Source organism: Hevea brasiliensis, chromosome 10 (genome assembly GCF_030052815.1).
Source record: "Hevea brasiliensis isolate MT/VB/25A 57/8 chromosome 10, ASM3005281v1, whole genome shotgun sequence".
Classification (NCBI taxonomy): domain Eukaryota; kingdom Viridiplantae; phylum Streptophyta; class Magnoliopsida; order Malpighiales; family Euphorbiaceae; genus Hevea; species Hevea brasiliensis.
In genome coordinates, this window is record NC_079502.1 from 16,721,949 (window position 1) to 16,747,659 (window position 25,711).

At 31.6% G+C, this 25,711-nt stretch overlaps 1 protein-coding gene across 1 annotated transcript; it reads left to right on the forward strand.

Moving 5' to 3' along the window:
* Nucleotides 1–14,720: 14,720 nt before the first annotated feature.
* On the forward strand, nucleotides 14,721–25,622 carry LOC110645250 (dihydrolipoyllysine-residue succinyltransferase component of 2-oxoglutarate dehydrogenase complex 1, mitochondrial). Its single transcript, XM_021798337.2, has 15 exons — nucleotides 14,721–14,891; nucleotides 15,121–15,206; nucleotides 15,326–15,400; nucleotides 16,206–16,257; nucleotides 16,396–16,420; nucleotides 16,970–17,040; nucleotides 17,128–17,202; nucleotides 17,357–17,412; nucleotides 17,516–17,560; nucleotides 17,698–17,982; nucleotides 18,106–18,200; nucleotides 18,522–18,612; nucleotides 18,725–18,835; nucleotides 24,847–25,041; nucleotides 25,143–25,622. Exons 2-15 carry the CDS (start codon nucleotides 15,171–15,173, stop codon nucleotides 25,332–25,334), a joined length of 1,404 nt encoding a protein of 467 aa, XP_021654029.2. The 5' UTR covers nucleotides 14,721–14,891; nucleotides 15,121–15,170; the 3' UTR covers nucleotides 25,335–25,622.
* Nucleotides 25,623–25,711: the final 89 nt, after the last annotated feature.

Below are 25,711 nucleotides of genomic sequence, written 5' to 3' on the forward strand. Positions count from 1 at the left end.
CTTAAGACCATTGGTACTTATAAGAACCTTAATAAGAACCGATGAAGGCTGAGCACCTTTAGAAGTATTTGAGAAAAAAGTACCTACAGAGGAATAAATAAAGGTACCTGCAGAGGCAGTGTAAAAGCACCTACAGATCAATAGAGGCACCTCGTCAGTATAAATTTGGACAGTCTCCTCTATAATATAAGTATCCAGAAAATTGTTTTTTCAATATTTAGCTAATTTACTACAAACTTGTAAGGGAAACACATAATATACAACATAGCGAGTCACATATAGTAAGTGCAATTCAATTATTACCTTCTGCAACTTGGGCAAATGAGTTGGGCAGGCAAAGTAAACATCCAAGAACCAAAAGCAAAGTAAAGTAAACAACCAGTTGTTAAGGTACTTGCTGTAGGGGAAGTGCTGTACCAATATTGGGGTACAGGTACCATAGCAGGAGTAGTACTTAGTCCAGATATGCCACTGCTAATGGGTGATACTAGTGGTAGTACCAGGGGCACTTGTGAATTAGCAAGTACCTTTTATCTAGTAAGTGTCTAGGAATTAGCAAGTACATGTGAACTGGCAAGTACTTGTGAATCAGAAGGGGAAGCATTGGAAGCCATCTTTACAACAACAAATACAATATATATATATATATATATATATATATATATATATATATATATATATATATATATATATATATATATATACTTGGCTTATGATTAATGTTGGGAATATGCTTGATATATATATCTACAATTCTTTTAAATACAACAAATTCATAAAATCCACATAAGACTTAGTGATTCTAGTGCAAAATTAACATCAAAGGAGTTATGAATAATCTAAATGTATTTGAAAATCAAGAATTGGTGATGGAAGGAGCAAACCCATGTGAATTGGCTTGAATAGCACCAACAAGAACCTTGGGTCTTTAGATCGAAGGCACGAATGGGTCGGTGGCATGTAGGAGGGCCACCAATGGCTGACGACGGTGAAAGGCAGCAAGATGCCAGCATTGGATCGTCAGATATGGAGCAACGATGTGCCAAGGGTCATGCATAATGAAGTTGGACCGAAGGAGAAGAGGGGAAAAAAAAGGAAGAAGAAAGAAGAAAAATAGAGAGAGAGAGAGAGAGAGAGAGAGAGAGAGAGAGAGAGAAGCGATAGGTATTTTATAATGTTGGCTATGGAATTTGATGAGTAAAGAAGAGAAAGATAAGGTGAAAATGTGTGGGAAGAAAGAGAAAGTAAGAGAGCAAAAATGTAAAGTTAAATAGGTAAGAACTAGAAACTTTTTTAATTAAAATAGAATTCAAATCTCCTTCAAATTTGAAACGATATGAAAAAGGTGGTTGTTTTTAAAATTTAAATGCCTCAAGATAACACAGCTGACTTAAATTTTGCAGGAGAGTAGATGGTGCAAGTATAAATTAAAATTTACCTAGAATGGCCTAATCGGCCAATTTAGGTGTGGGGAGCAGCTGTTTACACCAAAATAGTTAGTTTTATTTATTAATTAATTTTAGACCCAAGATTAATTAAATTAGTTTTTTGAAAGATAATTTAATTAATTAATTTTATTTCATTAGTTTAATTAGTTAAAGACATGAGATAAATTAATAGATAAATGATAAAGATAAATATCAAGAGGGAGTTAGTAGATATGGATAGCAGTTAGAGAGCAGTTTATGAGAAATTAAGGGAAGTTACCAGATAGTGGCTGGTAACTCTTATCAATTGCAAAACATGATCTTACATACTCTTCTAGGTACCTGTAAAAAGAACTATAAATGTGAGATGAATAACAACATGAAAAGGCCCAATCTGTAACACCCCTATATGCATACCCTAGTATATTTCACTGTTTCGGTGATCGGTGTCGATCCGGACAATTAAGGAGATTAGAATCACATCTAAGACACCTAGATAAGCCTTGAATGCAAATAATTAGTGATTGCCAGATAGTTAAGTATAAATAAGAAAAACAAAACATAAAAGGTTAAATGAGCCAGGAGTCATAGCGATGAGTGACCTTTCCGAGAAGTGACTGCGAGATCAGTCCTAACCCTAATTTTGAACCAGAAATTGTGACGCCGCGATCCTAAGGACTATTGCAAACATAGTGGAAAAGAGAAAATCACAAAAAAAAAAATTTTAAGCAGGTCAAATAATTAGGTCAGGGATCCGGAATAAATATTGAATAACTAACAAACCAGATCAAAGGGGCAAGGGGCAATTTTGTCAATTTACCCCTACAACTGACTCATGACCTAATTGTCAATAAAATAGAAGAAACGAAAATTTCGGAGCTGAGAATTAAATTAAAGAAATAAGGAAAAATAAATGAAAAAAAGAAAAGAAAAGAAAGGCTTTTATTACATCACTTTACCTCATATATATGACCTCATAATTCAAAATTAAATTTCCTACAATTTTTGACTAAGTCAAATTTACTTAATAAATACAAAATACATAAAAATTAAACAAAAAATTCACTCTCTTCTCTCCCCACAAGTTTCGGCAACCCCTCACACTCTCTCTCACCTCCATTGTCAACCCACCATGAAAGCTTGATTCAAGCTTGAAATCCCTCACTAAACCCTAATTTCCCCCATAATTAGTTCATAAAACCTTCTTATCTTCCCTTGAGGAAGAGAAGAAAGAAAGAAAAAAAGAGGAGAAAATTTGAAGATTGAACATCAAAGTTGAGGTAAGAATTTAAATTGAAATTTTTAGTTTAGAACATATATTTTGAGTTAATATAACTTAGATATAACTTAAATTCAATCAAAAACAATCATTGGAGGACTAGTTAGGAAATTCAGTCAGCCTATGAGGGGGTATAGATTGCATGAATTTGATTAAATTGAAAGATTAATTGAGGTGAATTAAGTGTGTAAATGTTGATTACACACTTTAATTTCATTGATTGAGTGAATTGTGTAATTAGGGTTCTTAACCCTCTTGAAAATTTGGGAAAAATTGAGAAAATAGTCAAATGATGCGAATGACCTTAATAGAGGTTGGAAATGGTCAATTGGGACCATTTGTGGTATGTTTGAATTGGTAGAAACCAAGTGCAATTCGGATTGGTTAGGGTCACTATTCTGACAGCTTGACCTAGGTCTCTTTTAGGGATTAAAACTGAAAATTTACCAACCCAATTGATGTGAGACTAATTGGCAATGAAAATAGATACATAATGGCACATTTTTCGTTCAAGAACCATACCCAGAAAATGACATGAACATAGTGAACAATTAGGTCAAACCCGAGTATAGTGCACTGCCATTGTACCAAAATAACCAAATAAACAGTATTTGTTCATTTGGCCATAACTTGGGCTATACAGGTACAAATGAACTGATTTTTGTGGCATTAGAAAGGTATTAAATAGCACTATAATTTTTATGAAGAACATCAACCCAAATTCTGCCCATAACTAAGTCATTTTGTCACCTAAAGTTAGAGATCCAAAACTGCCAGAACCAAATTAGGTGTCCAGAAATCTGAGTTAAACCAATCCGGCCAGCCACGTTCAAATAGCCATATCTTGGGCTACAAAACTCCAAATGGAATGATTCAAAAAGAGGAATAAAATTAAGACAATAAGGAACAACTTCTGTGAAGAACACTTAGCCAAATTCTCACAGCAACATGACCAATAGAATAGTGCAAAACAGGACACCAAATTTGAAAATTTGAAATTGTACTTAGAAGACCTAAAAATTGAAGGGGCAACTAAAACCAACAAATTTGGTAACAAAAATGTGGTATGTGGGTGTAATTGAAATTCTCATACTTATTAAGCATAAGAAAGTCAACATTTTGACTTAAATAGTGCCGTGAATAGTAATCCCGAAATGCAAATTTTAAAAAATATTAATTTAAGCGTATTAGAGCTAGAAATAAATAGATGTGAATTTGTTATTGAATTTATTATAAGTTGTGATACTGAAATACTATGAAATTTTGTGTTTCAGTGGAAAAGAATACTAGGAAAGAACTCAAGACATCAAGTTAAGGCTCAGAGGCGACTCGCACAAGGTTTGTGCACAACATAAAATTTTTCTGTAAATTCTTTTTGACAATTTGTTTTGATAAATAAATTATGATTTATCTTTATTGCAAATTTGTTACTGAAATGAATATTATGCTTTTGACTTAAATTGTTGGAAATGCAATTGTATGTGTTTGAATTGTTAATAAATGTTTAGTAAAATGTTAAGATAGTTTTGAAACCACAGTGTCATGACTATATATATGAATGCCTCACTAGCATGCCTAATGGGAGGAATTAGTTTTGAATTTTGATTCCCTCTCTGGCTGAAGTGTTGAGGTGTGTGCCAGTAGAGGAAGAAATTGAATGGGTACCCATAGATTGAGCTAGCTAGCCTTGAGATTCCTCATAAGCCTCTGGCTATTGAGATGAATATTGTATTGATGGCATGATATAACTATGTATTTTTATGAAATTATTTTGTGACTTTCGAAATGAGAATGTTTGACTAAAAGTATAAATTGTGTTTTGTATCTGCTTTTCCTTTTCAGTACCATAATTGAATAAATGTGATTTAATTTACACATAAAATTGTATTTCTGTTATGTTGTGCACCATTGAGTCATTGTACTCATCGATAGCTTTTCATTGCTATTGCAGATAGAGAGACTAGTAGAGCAGCGGAGTGAGCTGCTAAGGATTTCAGAGCTACTTCTGGACCTTTTGTCAGGTATAATCTTATACTCTGATTGTACATGTTTATTTTGATGTAATTAAATGTACGTACATTTGTAAATTGGTCATGAGCAGTTGTACAGATTTTGTAATATTATTATTTTGGATTTTCATATGAAATTTCTGGACTAATGAATGCAACTTAATTTTTCTTTAATGAAATATATATGAAACTAATTATTACTATTTTCGAAAATATTTGAATTGAAATTGAGTTGTGAAATTTTAATTTGAATTATGGGAGTTTAGCTAATTTGTGTCGATTTGAGTTGAAATGGTGGTTGAGATTTGATGAAGTGTTATATTGGAAGTGTTTCCTATAGGTTAAAATTTTCGGTTTTCTCAAATGCAGCCGGCACTCTGCCGAAATTTTTCCAAAATTTGCGGAAAAATCAAAATGGACAAAAATTTTATCAAATCTTTAAACTTCAAGTAAATGTTTTTAATACCTGCAAGAAAAGCTCACCACTTTCAAAAAGTAAGAAAATTATTTTAAAATCTCTTATAGTGTATTTAATGGGTTATCGGTAAACGGAGTCGATAATTCATTAGGTATACTACGGGATCATGTTATGCCTTACAGAGAGGTAAGATCATAACCTAGTCAAATTGCCAACCAAACTTAAGTCACCAAATCTGGCAAAACCAAATTATCCAGAAAATTCTGAGTACAGGTCAATCTGGCCAGTTATGGTAAAATGACCATAACTTGAGCTACAAAACTCCAAATGGAGTGATTCAAAAAAAAAATGTAACTAGACACAATAAGGAGCAACTTTTATGAAGATAATTTTATCAAATTCCTACTGTACAAATGACCAATGGAACAGTAAACTTAGTGCTTGAAATCTGAAAATTGTGAATAACTAACACTAAGCTTTGAAATGGTATTGGCAACCAATACCAACAACTTTAGAATGCAAAATATGGTATCTTGGTGAATTTAGGTTCAATAAATTTATTATGTATAAAAAAGTCAACAGTTTGAGTGAATAGTAAGGTGAATAGTAATACAAAGACACAAAGTGTAAGGACTAAATTGGTAGAAAAAATTAAGGCATGAAATTTGGAATCCATGAAATGTTTATGGATTACTTGGAATAGGTAATTAAGATTTATACTCCCAACACCAGTGGAATTCATAATATATTAGCAAAACAACATGAAGTATGAAATGTTCTTTACATGAATGGATTGTTAAATGTATAAATGAGATAAAAGTGCCATTTGGGATTTAAGTTCCCATCAAGAGAGAAAGGAAAAATGTTTTGAATACAATGGTACATGTGAACCATTGTTTAGAATTGTTATCATATAAATGATCAAATGAATATATAAATTATAATTGAAATTTATCATGAAATAATGAAGTCATAAAATACAATATATTAATATTTAATGATATTATGTGCCTTTGTATTGCCTAGACATATGTGTCAGATTGGATAGATTAGCATGCCAATAAAGTATTATTTTAGCAGTACTGCAAAAGGCTTTATGCCTGTATTCATGGCTTTACGCCTGTATTCATGGCTTTATGCCCGCACTCATGGCTTAATGCCCGATTATGTGATATCATGGCTTTTTAGCCATACTGACTGCATACATGGTTGACGTTCTGCGTCCCATGGTATGACGTCCCCAGGCACTGGACCGAGGCACCGCGGTGTCCAGTGCCAACGACCCGTTATCCAGTTTAGTCAGCCTATCGTAAGTTACTTGGGCAGTCTAATTTATTAAAATAAGTTACGAATATTAGCAAATAAAAATGCTAGAAAGTAAATAAATGAGAAGAAGTTTTGAAATAAATTAGATTAGCTCCAAAAATTTGTGCCTTAGAATGATCTGAAGTAAATTAAATTAGTTCTAAAAATTTTAAATATTACAAAATGATTGTAAACAACTTAGAAAGTATCAAGGAAGTGATAAAAAGACTAGTAGAAGAATTATAACTTAAATAACATTACAAATGTGACTTTCATAAGAATATAAGTATAAGAATAAATTTTAGATTTATTTGTACATTATATAAATGATTATAGTAAACTTATGACAAAAAAGATTCTAGAGAGCAACATAAATGACGAAAAATATACTGTATGAAAAATTTCATATGAACCCAGTAAAATTCTTGAGTATAAAAAATATACTCTAATTATTTTTTTATTTGTATACATTATTTCTTGTTATATTATTGCACCACTAAGCAGCAATGCTTAGCGCGATGGATTTGTTTCCTCGCGCAGGTACTGAAGTTAAAGCTCAACGAATACCAACCAGAGATTTTAGAGTTCTGATCTGCAGAGTGTTTAAGGTTGTCATCTCCTCAGAAATGCATATATATAAGGCCCATATAGATCATATTATGTATTTTGTACATTATAATTAGTTATTATTTGTAATGTAAACTATGAATTGTATGTTGAAATATAGATTATGGAACTATAATTAATTTATAGATCATGTAAATTATGAATTTATGTAATCAGTCTGTAAATTATGTAAATTAATAAAACTTGAGAATTTATATATATAAATTGTGCATGAATGGAAATACATGGAAATGAATATAAAATTGAGATATATGAATGAGATGTGAATGATGAGATGGTTATGAGAATAATTAATGAGATTATTATTGTAAAATATTATTGAAAATTTCAAGCAGGTGAATAGTGAAGTACGCCAACTGATAATAAAATTGGAAAAACTCTGCTGGTTTCTCCATTTAAAAATAATTGATATTAAAATATAATGAGATCAAATTATTAAAGGAATAAAGTAAGATAAGATAAGGTGCTTTGGCACCAAATGTAGCACACTTTGCTCGGCTACACTATAAATGGGTGAGGCGTGTTACACTCCAGCAGCTAATCCACCCTTTATATTCATTATCAATTTCAATTCTAAGAAATCTTTAATTTTCAAGCTATTGCATAATTTTCAAGTCTTATAATTTCTTTCAATAATCAATACAATCTCACTTTTCAATTGAAGTTATCCTTCATGCTCACATTGCATTTAAAGGTGAAGTTATATTTAGTGTAGTTGGTTCTCACAATCATTTAATTCAAAAGTTAGAAAGCGTAATCCCATAGTTAATACACTCAATATTTGGCACGTTTGTAATCCTAAGTTGTTAGCCATCCAAATTGTTTTACAGCAAATAATACACTCAATATTTGACATGCCCAATGAGACAATCTCTTATAGTATCAAAATAATTTTCCAATGGCACGAATATCACTTTTTATTCAGTATTTGTTTTTGACAAGGTTTCCAATGCCTCCAAAAACAATAAGCCTGTGAGGCAAAGACACTATCGTGTCTCAGGACTCGGAGAGACTCAATGTCTAAATTGTTCAAATAATGGAGCAATTTGAAAACAAACCATTGTACTTAAGAAAATACCATTTTTAGTAATTTTTAAATATTAAAATTTATATAAATTAAAACTAAAATTAAAAAAAATAAAGAACATCATTCATGAATTCATACAATCAAGCCCATAAATTCTTCATTCATTTATTTTTAATTAAATTAAAAATTAAAAAATAAAAAAGTCAAGAACATCAATCATAATTTCATACAATCTAGCCCAAAAAATTCACAAACAAACCCAGAAAATTCTTCCATCATTGTCTTTTCACAAATCCAGAGTTTCACAACCATCAATCCTAGAGTTTCACACCCTAGAAATTCTTGCAGTCAAGGCCCAAAGAGCCATTCAAACACAAAATTACATAATTAATTCAATTATCCCCAGATCTGGAAATTGAAAAGGCCACAATCTATAAATACAAGCGAGTGACTCACAGTGAGAGAGCAGAATGTAAGGAGCAACTTGGTGACTTAATGAGTAACACGCATGCAAAGAGAGCCGAGAGAGAAGAGACGCATTACGCAGAGAAAAAAGAAAGAAGAGACCTAGCACACAAAGAGAGGAGCGTGCAGCACCGTGACTTGCGGTGGGGAAGAAGAACAGTGAGGAATAATCGAAGGAGAGCACAGTGAAAGGAGGAGAAAGAGGTGGAGAAAATGTCAATTTGGGGATTTGGCTTATGATATGTGATTTTGACTTTTTGAGTTAGGTTCTTTATTTTTTTATTTTTGATTTTAATTAAAAATAATAAATAATTTTTATATTTAAAAATATAAAGAAATATTTTATTAATAAAAATTTAAAATATTATTATTTTATTTTGTTGGCAAAAAGCTGGACTTATTTGGACTTAAATGTAAAATTATGGGTTAATTTAGCCAAAAAGTAAAAAATGGACTTATTTGGACTTTGAAAAAAAGTTGAGGGCTTTGTTTACACACAAAAAAAAAAGTGTTCAGACTCATGATTAATTAAATTAATTTTTTTATAGAATTAATTTAATTATTTTTATTGTCTTAATTTAATTATGATGTCTAAATAATGTTATTAGTTATTTTTGGGTAGTTAGAGATAATTGTGAATAGAAGTTAAGCATATAGTGGGAAGTTATGAATTTATCTATCAAGTGGGAATTATGAAGTTAACTGTTATAAGGGAAGTTAAAAGCAGCTGTAGGTGGTGGATAACAACTATTGAGAAATGCAGGATGTGGGAAGTGCAAGTTTCAGAGTCTTCTAGGGTTTATCAGGTGAAGCTATATAAGGATAGTGCCATGCTAGGGTGAAGCCCCCCAACAACCAACAATTCAACCAATCAATCAACTCAAGGCTTCAAAGTCTTTTATCTTTTATTTTACTATCAATTTCAATTTCTAAACTATTGTCTTTTAATTTTTAAGCCTTTGTAATTTTCTTCTGCAATCAATACAATCTCACTTTTTAATTCAATTCTCTTTTATACTCACATTGCATTTAAAGGTGAAGTTATATTTAATGTAACTTGTTCTCACAATTATTTGATTTAGAAATCAGAAAAATGCAATCCCATAATTGAGAACTCAGTATCTGGTATACTTGCATTCAAGCTATTAGTCAGCCAAATTGCTTTCTTAAAGAGCAGGCTTATTTAAACTTTTATGCACACAAAAATTAAGAAGAAAAAAAAACATTAAGCACACTTTTCCTTTGAGGAAGTTATTGTGCTGGAAACAAAAGGAGCAAATCTAGATTGTGGTGAAGTTGACACATGTAAAGAAATTGAGGATAGCAAAAACATGTATTACAGTAGTGAGTTGATGTTTTTATCTTCATTATTTTGATGGATTTTCATGGTTTGCTTTTTAGTTTGTTGTTGCAATGTGAATGTATTGTTATTAAAAAATTTTAATTATTTATTGAAACTCTAGTAGATATTTAATATGTTTGAAGAATTTTAGGTAGAGTGACACAGGATAGGTATTTTTAGTATTTGATTCGATGAGGAGAAGAGAAAAGAAATGTTAAGATCTCAATCAAGTTAGGTGCATTAAGGATAAAAAAGGAAAAGTGCTGGTGAAAGATGAAGATATTAAATAAAGATGAAGAAATTATTTTGATGATCTCTTTAATGATAGTCAAAGAGGTAATAGCATGAATATAGACTATAGAGCAATAGAAAAAAATGTGAATTACACTAGAAGAATTAGATCTTCAGAAGTAAAGAAAGCACTTAGGAGAATAAAAGTGGGTAAAGCCTGTGGACCCGATGGAATACCAATTGAAGTATAGATTTGTTTGGGAGATGTGGGAGTGGCATGGTTAATCAAATTGTTTAATAAGATTCTAAACTCAAAGAAAATGCCTGATGAATGGAGGAGGAGTATTTAGTACCTATTTTTAAAAATAAGGAAGACATATAGAGTTACTTAAACTATAGGGGAATTAAACTCATGAGCCATACTTAGAGAGAGTTGTGGAACATCGACTACGTCATGACACTTCTATCTCTCCCAATCAATTTGGCTTCATGCATTGTTGTTCAACTATAGAAGCGATCTTTTTCATTAGAAGCTTGATGGAGAAATATAAAGATGTGAAGAAAGATCTACATATTCTTTTTATCAATTTGGAGAAGGCTTATGATAGTGTTCCAAGAGATATCTTATGAAGAGTGTTAGAACAAAAGATGGTATCTATTAGGCACATACAACTATTGAAAGATATGTATGAAGAAGCAACTACTATTGTCAGCACAGTAAGAGGAGACACAAGAGATTTTTCTATCTCAGTTGGATTATATCAAGGTTTAGTTGTAAGCCCTTACCTTTTTACATTAGTTCTAGATGAATTGACAAAATATATACAAGAGAGTATCCCTTGGTGCATGATATTTGCGGATGATATAGTTCTGATAGATGAGACGCGAGAAGGAGTGAATAGAAAGTTAGAGCTTTGGAGAAGTACTCTAGAGTCAAAGGGCTTTAAGTTAAGTAGAACGAAGACAGAATACATACATTGCAAGTTCAGTGAAAGCCAAAATGGTAATAGGAAGGGAGTTAGTTTGGATGGAGTGGTATTGCCCCAAAGTAAACACTTTAAATATCTTGACTCAATCCTTCAAGTAGATGGGGGATGTGAGGAGGATGTTAGTCATAGGATTAAAGCTGGATGGTTGAAGTGGAGACGTACCACGAGAGTTTTATGTGATCGCAAGATTCCCAATAAGTTGAAAGGAAAATTTTACCGTATAATCATACGACTGACCATGTTATATTGTAGTGAGTATTGGACAATGAAGGAGCCGTATGTGTCTAAGATGAGAGTTATGGAGATGAGAATGTTAAGGTGAATGAGTGGCCATGCTAGACTAGATAAGGTCCATAATGAGAGTATTAGAGAAAATGTAGGAGTGGTGCCAATTGAGAATAAGTTGAGAGAAGAGAGATTGAGATGGTTTGGTCATGTGAAGCGCAGACACATGGAGGCTCCAGTTAAACAAGTAGAGCACATTGGATTAGAGGATAGAGGGAAAAGAAGGGGTAGACTTAAACTGACTTGGAGGAGAGTAGTACAACATGGCCTATAAGCATTATACATTTCCGAGGATTTAACTTAAAATTGTTTAGAGTGAAGAAAGAGAATATATATAACCGACCCCAATAAATTTTTGGGATAAAGGCTTAGTTGAGTTGATTCGTTGAAATTCTATTAAGATAAGTTTGAATAGTATAAATTGTATAAAGTTGAGTTTAGAATAGGTCAAGGTTTAAAAAATAAGCCGTTTATATAAATAATATATATATATATATATATATATATATATATATATATATATATATATATATATATATATATATATATATATATATATATATTATATTTATAAATTTTTTTATATAATATATTTTGAATAAATATAATTTATATAATTTATATAGATTATTAATTAAAATATATTAATCTAAATGGGTCAAGTATTGGGGATGATAATTGTTCCCAAAGTCGATCTGATCCGCTTGCACCTGATCAATTTTACTCAACCCTGTCACGATTCCAATATTGTGTGGGGCGGGAATGTGGAAAAAGTCTCCCCACCTCAAATCCCCACAACTTGCTGTGATAATAATAAGACAAAAAACTTATTTAGACCCTTAAAATTATGTTAAATAGTCACATAAGTTCTTAAAGTATTTTGAGATCCAATTAAGCTCTTTAACTTTTAAAAATGATCAAATAAGTCATTCAAATTTTAAAAATAGATCAAATAAGCCATTTTACTATTTTGTAAATAAATAAGCCCTTTAATTTTAAAAAATAGATAAAAAAGGCTAAACTATAATTTGCTTCTAATATAAATCTAGCCAAGACTGTGCACAAAGATCTTCCAGTACATGGGATCCTCATTAGCAATCCTGCGTATCTGATTTGTAATATCATTGTATAAATCTACTGCATCTTAGAACAGATTGATAAGTTATTATTTATAAAATTGTTTAAGAAACTTATCTACAAAAGTTTTTGGAACCCATAGATAAGTTTCTTGAATCATTAGGTAAAAAACAACTTATCAATTTGTTTCAAGATACAGCAAATACTTACTAGAATATTGCAAATTAGATATACGGGATTGCTTATAAGGACTTCATGGACTAGAAGATTTTCGTATACAGCCTTAGCTGGATTTTTATTATAAGTAAATTATAGTTTAGTATTTTTTTATTAATTTTTAAAAATTAAATGACTTATTTGTCTCTAAAATATTAAAAGACTTATTTAATCTATTTTTAAAATTTAAAAGACTTATTTAATCATTTTTAAAATTTAAAGGGCTTGTTTGGATCTCGAAACACTTTAAAGGCTTATATAACTGTTGGCCCATACTTTAAGGGTTAAAATATGCATTTTGCCTAATAATAATAATAATAATTTATTATTATTAGTGTTTTTGTTATTGTTATTATCATTATTATTATTTTATTAAGAATAATTTATAGTTATGTATTAAATAATTATATATTATTATTTATTTTATGTTTTTAAATATTATAAATTTAAAAAATATATTGTATATTATTAAGATTATATTTAAAACTTACATTCTTAACTTATAATTTATATTTTAATAAATAAATTTATATTGTATAATAATAAATTAAAATATAAAATAAAAAGAAAAATCTTCACAGTGAAACCCATCTTGTCTCATCTCTTGACAAGAAAGTCTCGCCCCAACCCCAATCTATTGTGGGCGAGGATGAGGGAGCAGTGCCTACCTCCAATCCAGCCATTTTCATTCCTATCTAATATTATTTGGATAACAATAAACGTGTTTTGTATGAGTTTGGCTAATTTAAGATTTTAATCAAATTTAAAATTAGAGCATTAAATATATTAATCGAATTTAAATATGATGAGTTTTATAGTATCTTATCCATTGCCACCTTAATCTCAAGAGATAAATTGAATATATAAAAAATTAATGTTTACATCTATCATAAATCTAAGCAATATAAAAAAATAACCTTGACTGAATTGAAATGAAAGTATATATTTAAATTCTTCTCATCAATATTTTTATTTAAATATATTATTTAGTTTTTTTATTTTAATAAAATTAATTACTTGGTCCCTATATTTTATTTTTGTTAAATTATTTAGTCATTCTATCATAATTTTCATTATTCTATGCTAGTCAAATTACTATTTAGTCCTCTATTTTGAGAAAATTAATTAATTAATCATTGAATTTCAAAAAACACTATATTTTATCCCTCTATTTTATTAAAATTAATTAGTTGGTTCTTATATTTTAAAAAATATAGTATTTTAAAAAATATATTCTTAAATAAAAATAAAAATTTTTCTATGTGAAGACTAAATTTGAATTTACATTTTTTTATATTTTTAGTTCTTCAGATATCATTTTTGTATTTTTTCTACTAAAAAATAATTTTTCTTTATTATTTAAAAATTTAAGAAAACTAATTAATTTTTTGTGTGTAAATAGCTTATATCATTTTTATCAAAAGATGAAAATAAAGAGAGAATAGGGGAGAGGAATGTAAGTGTAGAGGTGAATAAACACGGAGAGAGAGAGAAATAAGGAAAAATAAGAGAAATAAAAAGAGAAAAGATTAGGATAATTTATATATAAAAAATAATTACGAGATTAAATAGTTAATAAAGTTAAATTATAGATATTAATTAATATATTTTTATTAATTAATTAATTTTATTAAAATAAAAAAAAATTAATTAGTAATTTAATTAATATTGATTAATAAAAAAATTTAATGAAGAAATTAAATAATTAATGAAGTTAAATATATATATTAAATAATATATTTTTAAAATATAAAAATTAAATATTTAATTTTTTTAAAATATAAGAAGTAATTAGTAATTAAAAAAATAAGAAGTCCCAATGAAATGGGCGCCGACGCATTATTTTTTATTTTTTATTTTTTTTTGGTCAACAACAGATTTGCATCGGCAAAGGTCAAAGTTGGACCGAACATTGGCTTTTATAATTATTTACCAAACTGAGGTGGCATCTTCCGCCCACGTTGGTTGAGCGGTGAATGATCAGCACTACACGACAAAAGTACGCCTCGCCACGCCACAAAGAAATTTGCCAGACGGAACGCAAGTTTGATGGTCTATGAGAAAAAGTCACTAGATGCCTAGAATCTCTCTCTCATTTTTATACTTTTCTTCTCCTCTTTTCCTTCTCTTTCTATATTCAGAATCGCTCTCTCTGCTTTCTTCTAGAACAACTCTTCTTCTCTTCCTCCATCAGGTAAATGCATGTCTTGGTTCATTTGTGCATCTGATTTCACCAATTTGATCTCTTTTCACCACTTAATTAGGATTTATTTTTATGAGCCATGTTTGGTTGCTGAGAAAATGGAAGGAAAATGAATGATTTTGTTGGTTTTTGATAATTCTCAAAGAGTGATAATGATAATCTTAATGTTATGCTTAATGTCAAGCTGTTATTAAGCTAATTGTGTTGAATTTTGACGCAGAATCACTAACTGTTGAACTTCTAAAAATTCGATAGTGAGAGGTGTAAGAGATGATTTGGGGAATTATTCGCCGCGGAGTTGCTTCGGTAAATTCTGAATTCCTTCTCATCGTTCTTGGTTTCGTTTCCTTTGTTCCTGTATTGTATATGTATATAAATTACTTAATAATCATATTTCAACTGATGGTCTTTCCGATTATGGACAGTCTTGGGTTGCAGGCAAGTCGGTTTCAAGAATTAGGCCAGCAACAATCAGGCCAAGATGTTTCGCACAAAAGGAGGTACTAATCATCCATTTTTAGCTTATTGCTGAGCACGAAAAATATCAATCATAATTGACATAATGGTGGATCCTACTACAGAACATAGTGGATCTGGTTACAAAGCATGGTTTCTTGAATTCTAATTGGTTGAGTCGAACTCGGTTGTAGATAAGAATTTTCCATGTTCTAAGTGCCTTTTTCATTTTCATCGGTGAGAATGTCCTAGGATTTCATTATGAGTAATGCCATTTTCATTTTGCTTATTTAGCCCGCTTGATGTGGAAGTGGAACAACACTAATGGTGAAATTTTAGCACTAAATTCTTGGATAGATATGGATTATGACTAATAGGATAGTGCCAATTGGAATGTAATAAGATAGGCAGTAATAATAGGTTCATTATGTTATGGTGTGTTTTGGATGTGCCATAGAATTTAAAGAACTTCTCTTTCTTTCAGTTGGAGCTGTAAACCATGTGTATGAAATGTTGATATGACATCTTTAATGCTCTGTGTGTTTTTTAAGGAAAAACAGAGAGTTTCTTCATTAAATATTAAATGGTTTAGATTTTGTTAAACAACATGGAGAACTGCTTTATATCTGATATGCTTAAGGAATAAATTATAAAAGTGGAGTTTCTTTGCTTCTCACCCTTATTTTGCTGTATAGTTTCTTTACCTGCATTATAATTTGTCTGTCCATCTATCTATCCAATATCAGTTCATTCTTCATTATCTTCCCAGGATATTGTACATAAGTTTCAATTCAAAATCTATTTATTATGAAGTTTGGTGGAGATGTTAATCTATTAGGGATCATGCAGGCTATAGTCAGTGGCAATATTTTCCAGAGCTTTAGTTACTCCACTTCCTTAGGTAATCATATCTAAATCAAAATGCTACTTACTAGAAATTAATTCTATGCTGCTTCTTCTTTCTTTTTTTTTTTTTTTTTTTTTTTTTTAACTTGTTAATGTTCTTTCTTATTTATTTCTTTAATGCTTGCTTTCTTAGGCATTCATGTAGCAAAGCTAGGAAGGTGAGTGAGCTCTCAACTTTGCACTTATCTTGTTAGTTGATTAGTTTTAACATAAACTCAACTTTTTTGTATTGGCTTAAATAATAGCCAAGAAAATCCTTAGTCCAATCTTTTTAATTTTGGCAATTTTTTATGATTTCAAAACTTAGTTGCAATTTTGTCCTCCTGGTTTAAATTGAAATAAAAAAAACATTTTGTTACCAATTTGAATAAAAAATTAGTCCAGATTAGTTGCAAGTCCTTCCCCATGCTATAGCTATACATCAAATAATTTTTGATTCAATTGCTGATAAAATATTTTCTTTATTGCAAGTTTGACTAGTTTTGGTCAGTTAGACTTAGACATAATTGTAGCTAAGTTTTTAAATCGTCAAATTGCCAAAATTAAAATATTTGGGCAAAATTGCGAAAACACTCAAAGATTGATGGTTTATGTTATTATTATTTTTTTTAATAAAACCTTTAAGCCTTTTATATTTTACACATCAGAGAAATAAGTGAAAGTTTATTATCTTCTTCAATTTTCCTCTCCCTTTCTTTTGTCAACAGGGAAGTTACTATATTGGTGCAACCTGAATATCAAATTGGTTTGAAGAATAGATCATTTTCTTCAGATAGTGGTAATTGATGAATTCATGCTTTTCTAGGTGGCTTTGCATATTTATGCTTGTGAACTCTGTTCTTATTTATTTTATCTTGGGTTGTAGGAGACCTAGTTGATGCTGTTGTCCCTTTCATGGGTGAATCCATTACTGATGGCACTTTGGCAAAATTCTTGAAGAGTATGTCACTCTAATAGTTGGCTTCTGGTGCTTTCACTTATAAAGCACTTCATTCTTTAATCATACATGGTTGAATTTTTCTGTGCATTCAAATGCATGATTGGAATGCCTAATGAATCTCATGCCTTGGATGCATATTATATCTTATGAGCAGAACCTGGTGACAGAGTTGAAGTTGATGAGCTCATTGCCCAGATTGAAACTGACAAGGTAATGCATTTCAAGAGTAATTTCTGTGATTCTGAGGCATCAAAATGGGTCTTTGCTGAAACTGAGTGCCTTAAACATGATTGAATTGTTTATTTACCACTAGGTGACCATTGATGTAGCTAGTCCTGAAGCTGGTGTTATCCAGAAGGTAAAAAATCAATGCACTTTAGCAAATATTAGATTCGAAGATATACCAATTTCTTCCTCTTTGGTAGTGGATATTTTTTTCTTATCTGATCTCTCTCTCTCTCTCTCTCTCTCTCCTTTTCTTTTAATTGCTAGTAGTTAGTAGCCAAGGAAGGTGAAACGGTGGAACCAGGTACCAAGATTGCTGTCATTTCAAAATCAGCTGAAGCAGTAACACAAACTGCACCACAAGAAAAGGCAGCTCCAGAGACTCCCCCTCCTGCAAAAAAGGAGAGTGAAAAAACACAAACCCCTACAGCAAAGGCTTCCTCCAGTAAGGAGACTAAAAGAGCACCATCTGCACCACAACCTGCAGCCAAAGCTCCTTCACCACCTCCTAAACCCACGGAACCCCAGCTTCCACCAAAGGACAGAGAAAGAAGAGTATGTTGTAGTGTGTTTTTTTTTTTTTTTTTTCCATTATGACTTGAAAAATGCAGTTTTTGTGTTTATGCCACCTTATTGACAAGGCTGTGCTCTCAACTATTGTGTCGTTTTGTCATCAAGGTTCCCATGACAAGACTAAGGAAGCGGGTTGCAGCACGCTTGAAAGATTCCCAAAATACATTTGCAATGTTGACCACATTCAACGAGGTTGATATGTAAGTTCAATTTGATCTTTCATTCATCACGAATGAAGTTAAACTATCTTTGTTTCGATAGATCTTGTTTCCAATATGTATCTGTAATCTTACTTACGGTATAAGTGATTAAGCACTGTGCAATTGGCAATTTAATAATTAAGTACCTTGCTTATTGGGGGGGGGGGGGGGGGGTGAGGGGCTGAAGGAACTTTAGTGAATGAAATTGCCATGCCATCAAAACTACAATTTTTCTATGGTTTCTTCATCGTTTGAGTATTTGCTAACTGTAATTTCAATTTCATTATTTATACTATGTCATCATGATGCTGTACAATGCAGGACAAACTTGATGAAGCTCCGCTCTGATTATAAAGATGCATTTGTGGAAAAACATGGAGTGAAATTGGGATTTATGTCAGGATTTGTCAAAGTAAGATGTTGAATTTTAGAATTTATATTGTATTAGAGCATCATTACACGTGTTTTATGATTTTAATTTTTCCATGTGCCTGCATGCATGAATCTCATTATTATTTTTACAGGCTGCAGTTAGCGCACTTCAGTACCAACCAGTTGTAAATGCTGTCATTGATGGAGATGATATCATATATAGAGATTACATTGATATTAGCATTGCTGTTGGCACTCCAAAGGTATATTAATATTCAATTAATTCATTATTCAATCATTTTGAATTCTCCAAATGTATGTGGGTTTTCACATAAGAATTTGGGAGGTAAATTTGTCAGACAATAAGTTCATTAACATTTTGTGTCTTACTATTGGAGAGGGTGAAAAATATTGAATGATTGAGATTTATGAAATAGAAAAGGTAATGAATAAATTTACTGTTTAAGGATCTTAACATTTATGACCAACATGCCCTAATGATTATGTATTGATTGCTACATTGATGCCAACATCAGTTGCATTTTCCCTGGATTGTTTGGAAACTGTACTTTATTTTGCAAGGGTAATACTGTTGAAACTCTAGGCACTCTTTGGGAATCAGCACAGACAGCATGAGATAAGGGTGTGCAAATGGTCGGTTCGGTTCAGAAGTGAACCGAACTGAAATAATCAAAAACTGAATTTCACTAAAAATCTAAATCAAGCCAAACCCATAATATAGAAATAGCCGAACCAAACCAAACTGATAAATATCGGTACAGTTCGGTTCGGTTCGGTTTAAAGAGAACCGAAATTCTTTACAAATCAACATATACATACATAAAAAATCACAAGGCAAATGTGTCGTTTCCCTTCACTTTCATATCCACTCTCTATCAGTAGTATCCTCACTCATCAGTTTACAAATTGAAACTCAACTCAACTCAACTCAACTCAACTCAATTAAGCATTTATCCCAAGAATTTGGGGTCGGCTATATGGATTCTCTTTCTCCATTCTAAACGATTTTAAGTTAAATCCTCGGAAATGTGTAATTCTTCTGATGTAGCGCGTCATAAGTAGAGAGCGCCCCAACGTTTATATTATTTGAATCCATATCATTAGATGTGATAAAATTTTTACGCTGGTTGTCACCTACCGCAACCCTTCTCCTTTATCCGGCTTGGGATCGGCTAAGCACAAACTACTTAGGCGGAGTTAGTTCACAAATTGAAAACTTTCAAAAAAAAAAAAAAACAAATTGAAATAATAATAACATAAATCACAAATTGAAATCAATATCATAAACCCTAAATTATAGATCTAAAATTAACAAGATTATAATTCTTTACCCTCAAAATTTTGAATTGAAAGAGTATTATTTTCACAAAGTAGAAGTAGAAGCATGGGTGTGTCCTTCATTGAAGATTTTACACTTTCCCCTTGTTTTTCCTTCTTGTATCATCTTTATTCTCCCATACTCTTATTCAAAAACATCATCTGGCTTGAGAAGGAAGGATTATAGCTTATCCTAGCGATTAATGCATAGAAATTGAACATGCTATTCACCTTGTTGTTTATGAGGTGAAAATTTGGACTTGATGAAAGGGCATAAGCTGAATTTGCCTTGAAATGAAATGAAAATGGAAATAGAAATAATATAAAAAAAAAAAAAAAATTTGTAGTTGAAGAAGTCGATAGATGAATGGGACTTGTGGGAGAAGCTTTGGTTGTGGAAGATAGATGAATGGGACTTGTTGAAGATAGATGGGCTTCAACTGTGAGTGAAAATGTAGGGCAAGGGATTTTATCATGTGGATATTGAATGGGATTTAAGGGAGAAGTTTCGTTATTTACAAGAGAATAGAGCTATATGGGATGGGAATGGGATGATAATTGATCAATTCGGTTTTTCCTTAAATTTTGGTTAATTAACCGAACCGAATCGAAAATGGAAATTACTAAAAAAAAAAAAACCGAATTAAAATGATTGAACCAACAAACTGAATCGAATTGGCTCGGTTCAGTTCATTTTTTTGTTCAAATCGAAAACTACTCAACCCTAATGAGCTTTGTGTCAAAATAGGGCACGTCTAACTTTGTCTATGCAAAAACATTCTATTTTCTTAAATATGGAATTGAAATTGTCAGTGATGGCTAGCAATAGACATGATATCAAAGTTGAACAAATTCATAGAATTAAGGATGTCAGCTTGGTGTTAAGAGTTCCAAATCCCACATCTGAAGTATACAACAAATTTAATGAGTTTATAAGCGTCTAGGCTAACTAAACTAATTGGTTATGTTTAACCTTTTAGAAATGGTTGGCATAAGCCCAAGTAAGCCCATCTCACTCTTCATGGTCTCTTCCCTTGGCCCATTCATTCACCTTTGCCTGTTCAATTTCAATTCAATAATATGGTACCAAAGCAGCTTAGGCGGTTCAATTCAAATTCAATTCAAGTTTTAAGTCCAAAGTTTCTTGGAATTGCCATTGCATCAAAAGTTCAAGGTTTTAAAGAAAGGATTTCAAGTTTCAAGTGCCAACCAAAATGTCCTAGTTGCCACTTGGGGAGTGTTAAGAGTTCTAAATCCCATATCTAAACTATATGAGAAATTCAATGGCTTATAAGGGTCAAGGCTAACTAAGCTAATTGGTTAGGTCTAATCTTTTAGCAATGGTTGGCTCAAGCCCAAGTAAGACCATCTCACTGTCACTCTTCATGGATTCTGGTCTTGGCTCATTCATTCACCTATGCTCGTTCAATCTCAATTCAGTAATAGGGAAACTCATGGGTTTATTCTTGTGGTCATTGTATCACTGATCTAAATGTTTCCTTGTTTTGGGAGCAATACAACACACACACACACACTTATTCATGCTTCAAAAACCTACAACTGCACCACCACCCCCCGCCGCCCGCCCCCCCCCCCCCCCCCCCCTCCCCTTTTCGGAAACCACTACAACCTATTTGCCAAAAAAAGTTATATTTTTTTACCACAAATTTCTTAGTATATTAATTATTAGGCTAAATGATAAGAAAATCCAATACTTTTGTGCTTGTGTCAATGTTAGCCTTACCTCTCACTTTTATCAATTATAGCCTAAATTTTAGGGTAATGGTGTCAACTGTACCAATATTCTGTTGGACATTCCATTTGGGCCTTTACAAGTCTCATATTGTACAGTGAGGTGTCAAATGACTTCCATTTACAATTTTTTTTTTCTAAAGAGAATATAAATTATTAAACAAGTCTAAGAAATGATCTACATCTTCTCACATTTTAATTTCATGTTCATTGATAAGATTTAGGGTTATCTTCATTTATTTATAACCTAATAGAGAGTGAAATCCAAATAATTTCAAACATGAAAGTCTAGGAACGAAAAGGGGTAATTTTTATTGATTGTCCCTTCACTTTGAGGGTTGTTTCACTTTTGTCTCTCATCTTCAATTTGTTACTATAAAATTTCTTAACTTTAGTTTCATTTTACAAAAATCCCTCTAACGTGCAATAACAGGTTTTCATGTCAAAAACGATAAAATTATCCTTTTGCCATTCTCTTTTAAAAATAAAATTATCATTTTGCCCCTTTATTTTCTCTCTTTCTTATCTTTATGATTAAATTAGTACTAAATTAACATTTAATCAAAATAAATTTTTATTTTTATTTTTATGTAAAAACTGAAATATTGATGAAATATCATACAACTCAACTTAACTCAATTAAGCCTTTATCCCAAAAATTTGGGGTCGGCTATATGGATTCGCTTTCTCCACTCTAAACGATTTTGGGTTAAATCCTCAGAAATGTGTAATGCTTCTAGGTTATGTTGTACTACTCTCCTCCAAGTCAATTTAGGTCTACCTTTTTTTTTTTTTTCTTTCTATCCTCTAACCTAATGTGCTCTACTTGTCTAATTGGAGCCTCCGTATGTCTATGCTTCACATGATCAAACCACCTCAATCTCCCTTCTCTCAACTTATCTTCAATTGGCACCACTCCTACCTTTTCTCTAACACTCTCATTATGGACTTTATCTAGTCTAGTATGGCCACTCATCCACCTTAACATTCTCATCTCTGCAACTCTTATCTTAGACACATACGACTCTTTCAGTGCCCAACACTCACTACCATATAACATAGCCGGTCGTATGACTGTACGTTAAAGTTTTCCTTTCAACTTGTTGGGGATCTTACGATCATATAAAACTCTCGTGGCTCGTCTTCACTTCAACCATCCGGCTTTTAATCTTATAACTAACATCCTCTTCACATCCCCCATCTACTTGAAGAACTGAGCCTAGATATTTAAAGTGATTACTTTGGGACAGTACCACTCCATTCAAACTAACTCCTTCCCTATCACCAGTTTGGCCTTCACTGAACTTACAATGCATGTATTCTGTCTTCGTTCTACTTAACTTAAAACCCTTTGACTCTAGAGTACTTCTCAAAAGTTTTAGCTTTCTATTGACTCCTTCTCGTGTCTCATCTATCAGAACAATATCATCCGCAAATATCATGCACCAAGGAATACTCTCTTGTATATGTTTCGTCAATTCATCTAAAACTAATGTAAAAAGGTAAGGGCTTATGGTTGATCTTTGGTGTAATCCAATTGAGATCGGAAAATCTCGTGTCCCCCCCCACTGTGCGCACAATAGTAGTTACTCCTTCATACATATCTTTCAACACTTGTATATACCTAATAGATACCCTCTTTTGTTCTAACGCATTCCATAAGACATCTCTTGGAACATTATCATAAGCCTTCTTCAAATCAATAAAAACCATGTGTAGATCTTTCTTCACATCTCTATATTTCTCCATCAAGCTTCTAATGAGAAAGATAGCTTCCATAGTTGAACGACCGGACATAAAACCAAATTGATTGAGAGAGATAGAAGTATCATGACGTAATCGATGCTCCACAACTCTCTCTCACAACTTCATAGTATATTGATGAAATATTATATACTAATAAAATAATATTTAAGAAATTAAAATTTATTATTATTATTGTTGTTGTTATTAATGTTATTTTCATATTGTTGCTAATTAAATTTTAATTAATAAGAAATAACATATACATAATTAATAATTTTATTAAAAAATTTAATTAAAATAAAATAATTTTATTAATAAATAATTATTAATTAATTTAACCATAAAGGTAAGAAAGAGAAAAAGAAGGAAAATAGGAAAAATGGTGAAATAAAATCTGCTATTGTAGGTTAGATGGATTTTTGTGAAATAAAATTAAAATTTAGAGATTTTATTGTAATAAATTAAAGATGAGGGAGGAAGTGACACAACTCTCCAAGTTGAGGGACGGTTGATCAAAATTACCCAACGAATAGATCAAAATTACCCAAAACAACTCTCCAAGTTATATTTTATTTAAGTAGAGTGACTACAATTGACACCATCACCTTAACTTTATAGTTTGATGAAATGAATGGTGAAGTTAAAATTGACATAAGCACTTAAGTTCTAGATTTTTGGTTCATTTACCCTAATGTTTTGGGCTTTTGGTATCGTTACTTGTGAAATTGACACAATTCTAAACATGAGATATATACAGTATCAGTTGAAAAGCAATAAATTGAAGTACCAGCATGCTGTACTTTCAGTATATATTATCCAAATTTATTAAAAGTATTAGTACTGTATCATTTTAATCAAATTCTTGCAAAACTTTGCATTAGATGGAATTGGTAGTCTTACATTACAAAATGTCCACAAGGAGACCTCTCTCTCTCTCTCTCACATATATATATATATATATATATATATATATATGAGACCTTGATATAAAACCATGAGTTGCTAAAAGCTTCTTGAGGCTAATCACATTATGAAGGACATTTTGACAAATTTTGCAATGGCCTCAAATTTGCAGACTTCAGCAGATGTTTTGGGAACTAGTCATATGCACACAAGTTGCACATGTGATGTTATCTAACACATAGTTTGACATTGTTTATGTAACGACTTTCTACCATTACTGCAGAGGGGGGACTGTTGAGAATCAAGCAATTAGTGAAGTACTCTAGATAACCTTTCTCCGTTCTTATGTGGTTGGATAGATTTTGATGAGCCTTGTATTTTTGTTTCCTATAGCGTTTTCAGTTTGTATCATTCAACGAGATGAATTGCACTTTCATATTGTATTAATTATGCATTTTATTGCCTTTTAATTGGAAAAGAACTAATAGCTTTCCTTCTCCTCATTGGCCTCCCCTTGCCTCTGCCCCCATCAAAGGGTCTTGTTGTTCCAGTTATCCGTGATGCTGGTAGTATGAACTTTGCGGAGATAGAGAAGGAGATCAACACTCTAGCTAAGAAAGCAAATGATGGTTCTATATCAATTGATGAGATGGCTGGAGGTACATTCACAATATCTAATGGTGGTGTTTATGGAAGCCTTTTGAGTACACCAATTATCAACCCTCCCCAGGTTTTGCTTTATATAACCTCTTTTTGTTTAATTCCTAGATGAATAATAATAAAAAAAAGATCCTTAAAAACAGCTCTATTTTTTACCTTCCTGTCTTGCAGTCTGCTATCTTGGGCATGCACTCTATCGTCAACCGACCAATGGTTGTTGAGGGCAACATAGTCCCAAGGCCAATGATGTACATAGCATTGACGTACGATCACAGGCTGATTGATGGAAGAGAGGCTGTATTTTTCTTACGGCGTATCAAAGATGTTGTAGAGGATCCTCGACGACTTCTCCTTGATGTATGAAGAAGTTCCATATAATTTCAGTTTGCTGGTATACAGGGAAGTCAATATATTTTTATTCTACAAACCCAGAATAAATATCTCAGAAAATTGGTGGGAACTTTTGATGATATGCTGAGTTTTTGAATAGCTATATGCACGTGTTTTTCAACAAGAAATGTTACAGGATTACAAGTAACATGGTTGGTTTGCACGCTCAACAGTTTGAAACATTTTCTTCAGGATTATGTATAAGCTTATGAACTGTACACGTTGTTACCCAACCAGAAGTGCGCAGGGTTCTGTCTGCAATTACACATCTTTTTAGAAATAGATAGTTGCAATTTTTCTTATTTTGGGAAGAAATAGATATAATGACGAAGGGCTTTTGTTGATATTAG

Bases quoted from the DNA above. Each gene is read 5' to 3' on its own strand.
- LOC110645250 (XM_021798337.2), top strand. From the start codon at position 15,171: ATGATTTGGGGAATTATTCGCCGCGGAGTTGCTTCG. The intron at 18,613-18,724 runs GTAAGATGTTGA...TTATTTTTACAG, and splicing joins TTATGTCAGGATTTGTCAAA to GCTGCAGTTAGCGCACTTCA. The intron at 18,836-24,846 runs GTATATTAATAT...CCCCCATCAAAG, and splicing joins TTGCTGTTGGCACTCCAAAG to GGTCTTGTTGTTCCAGTTAT.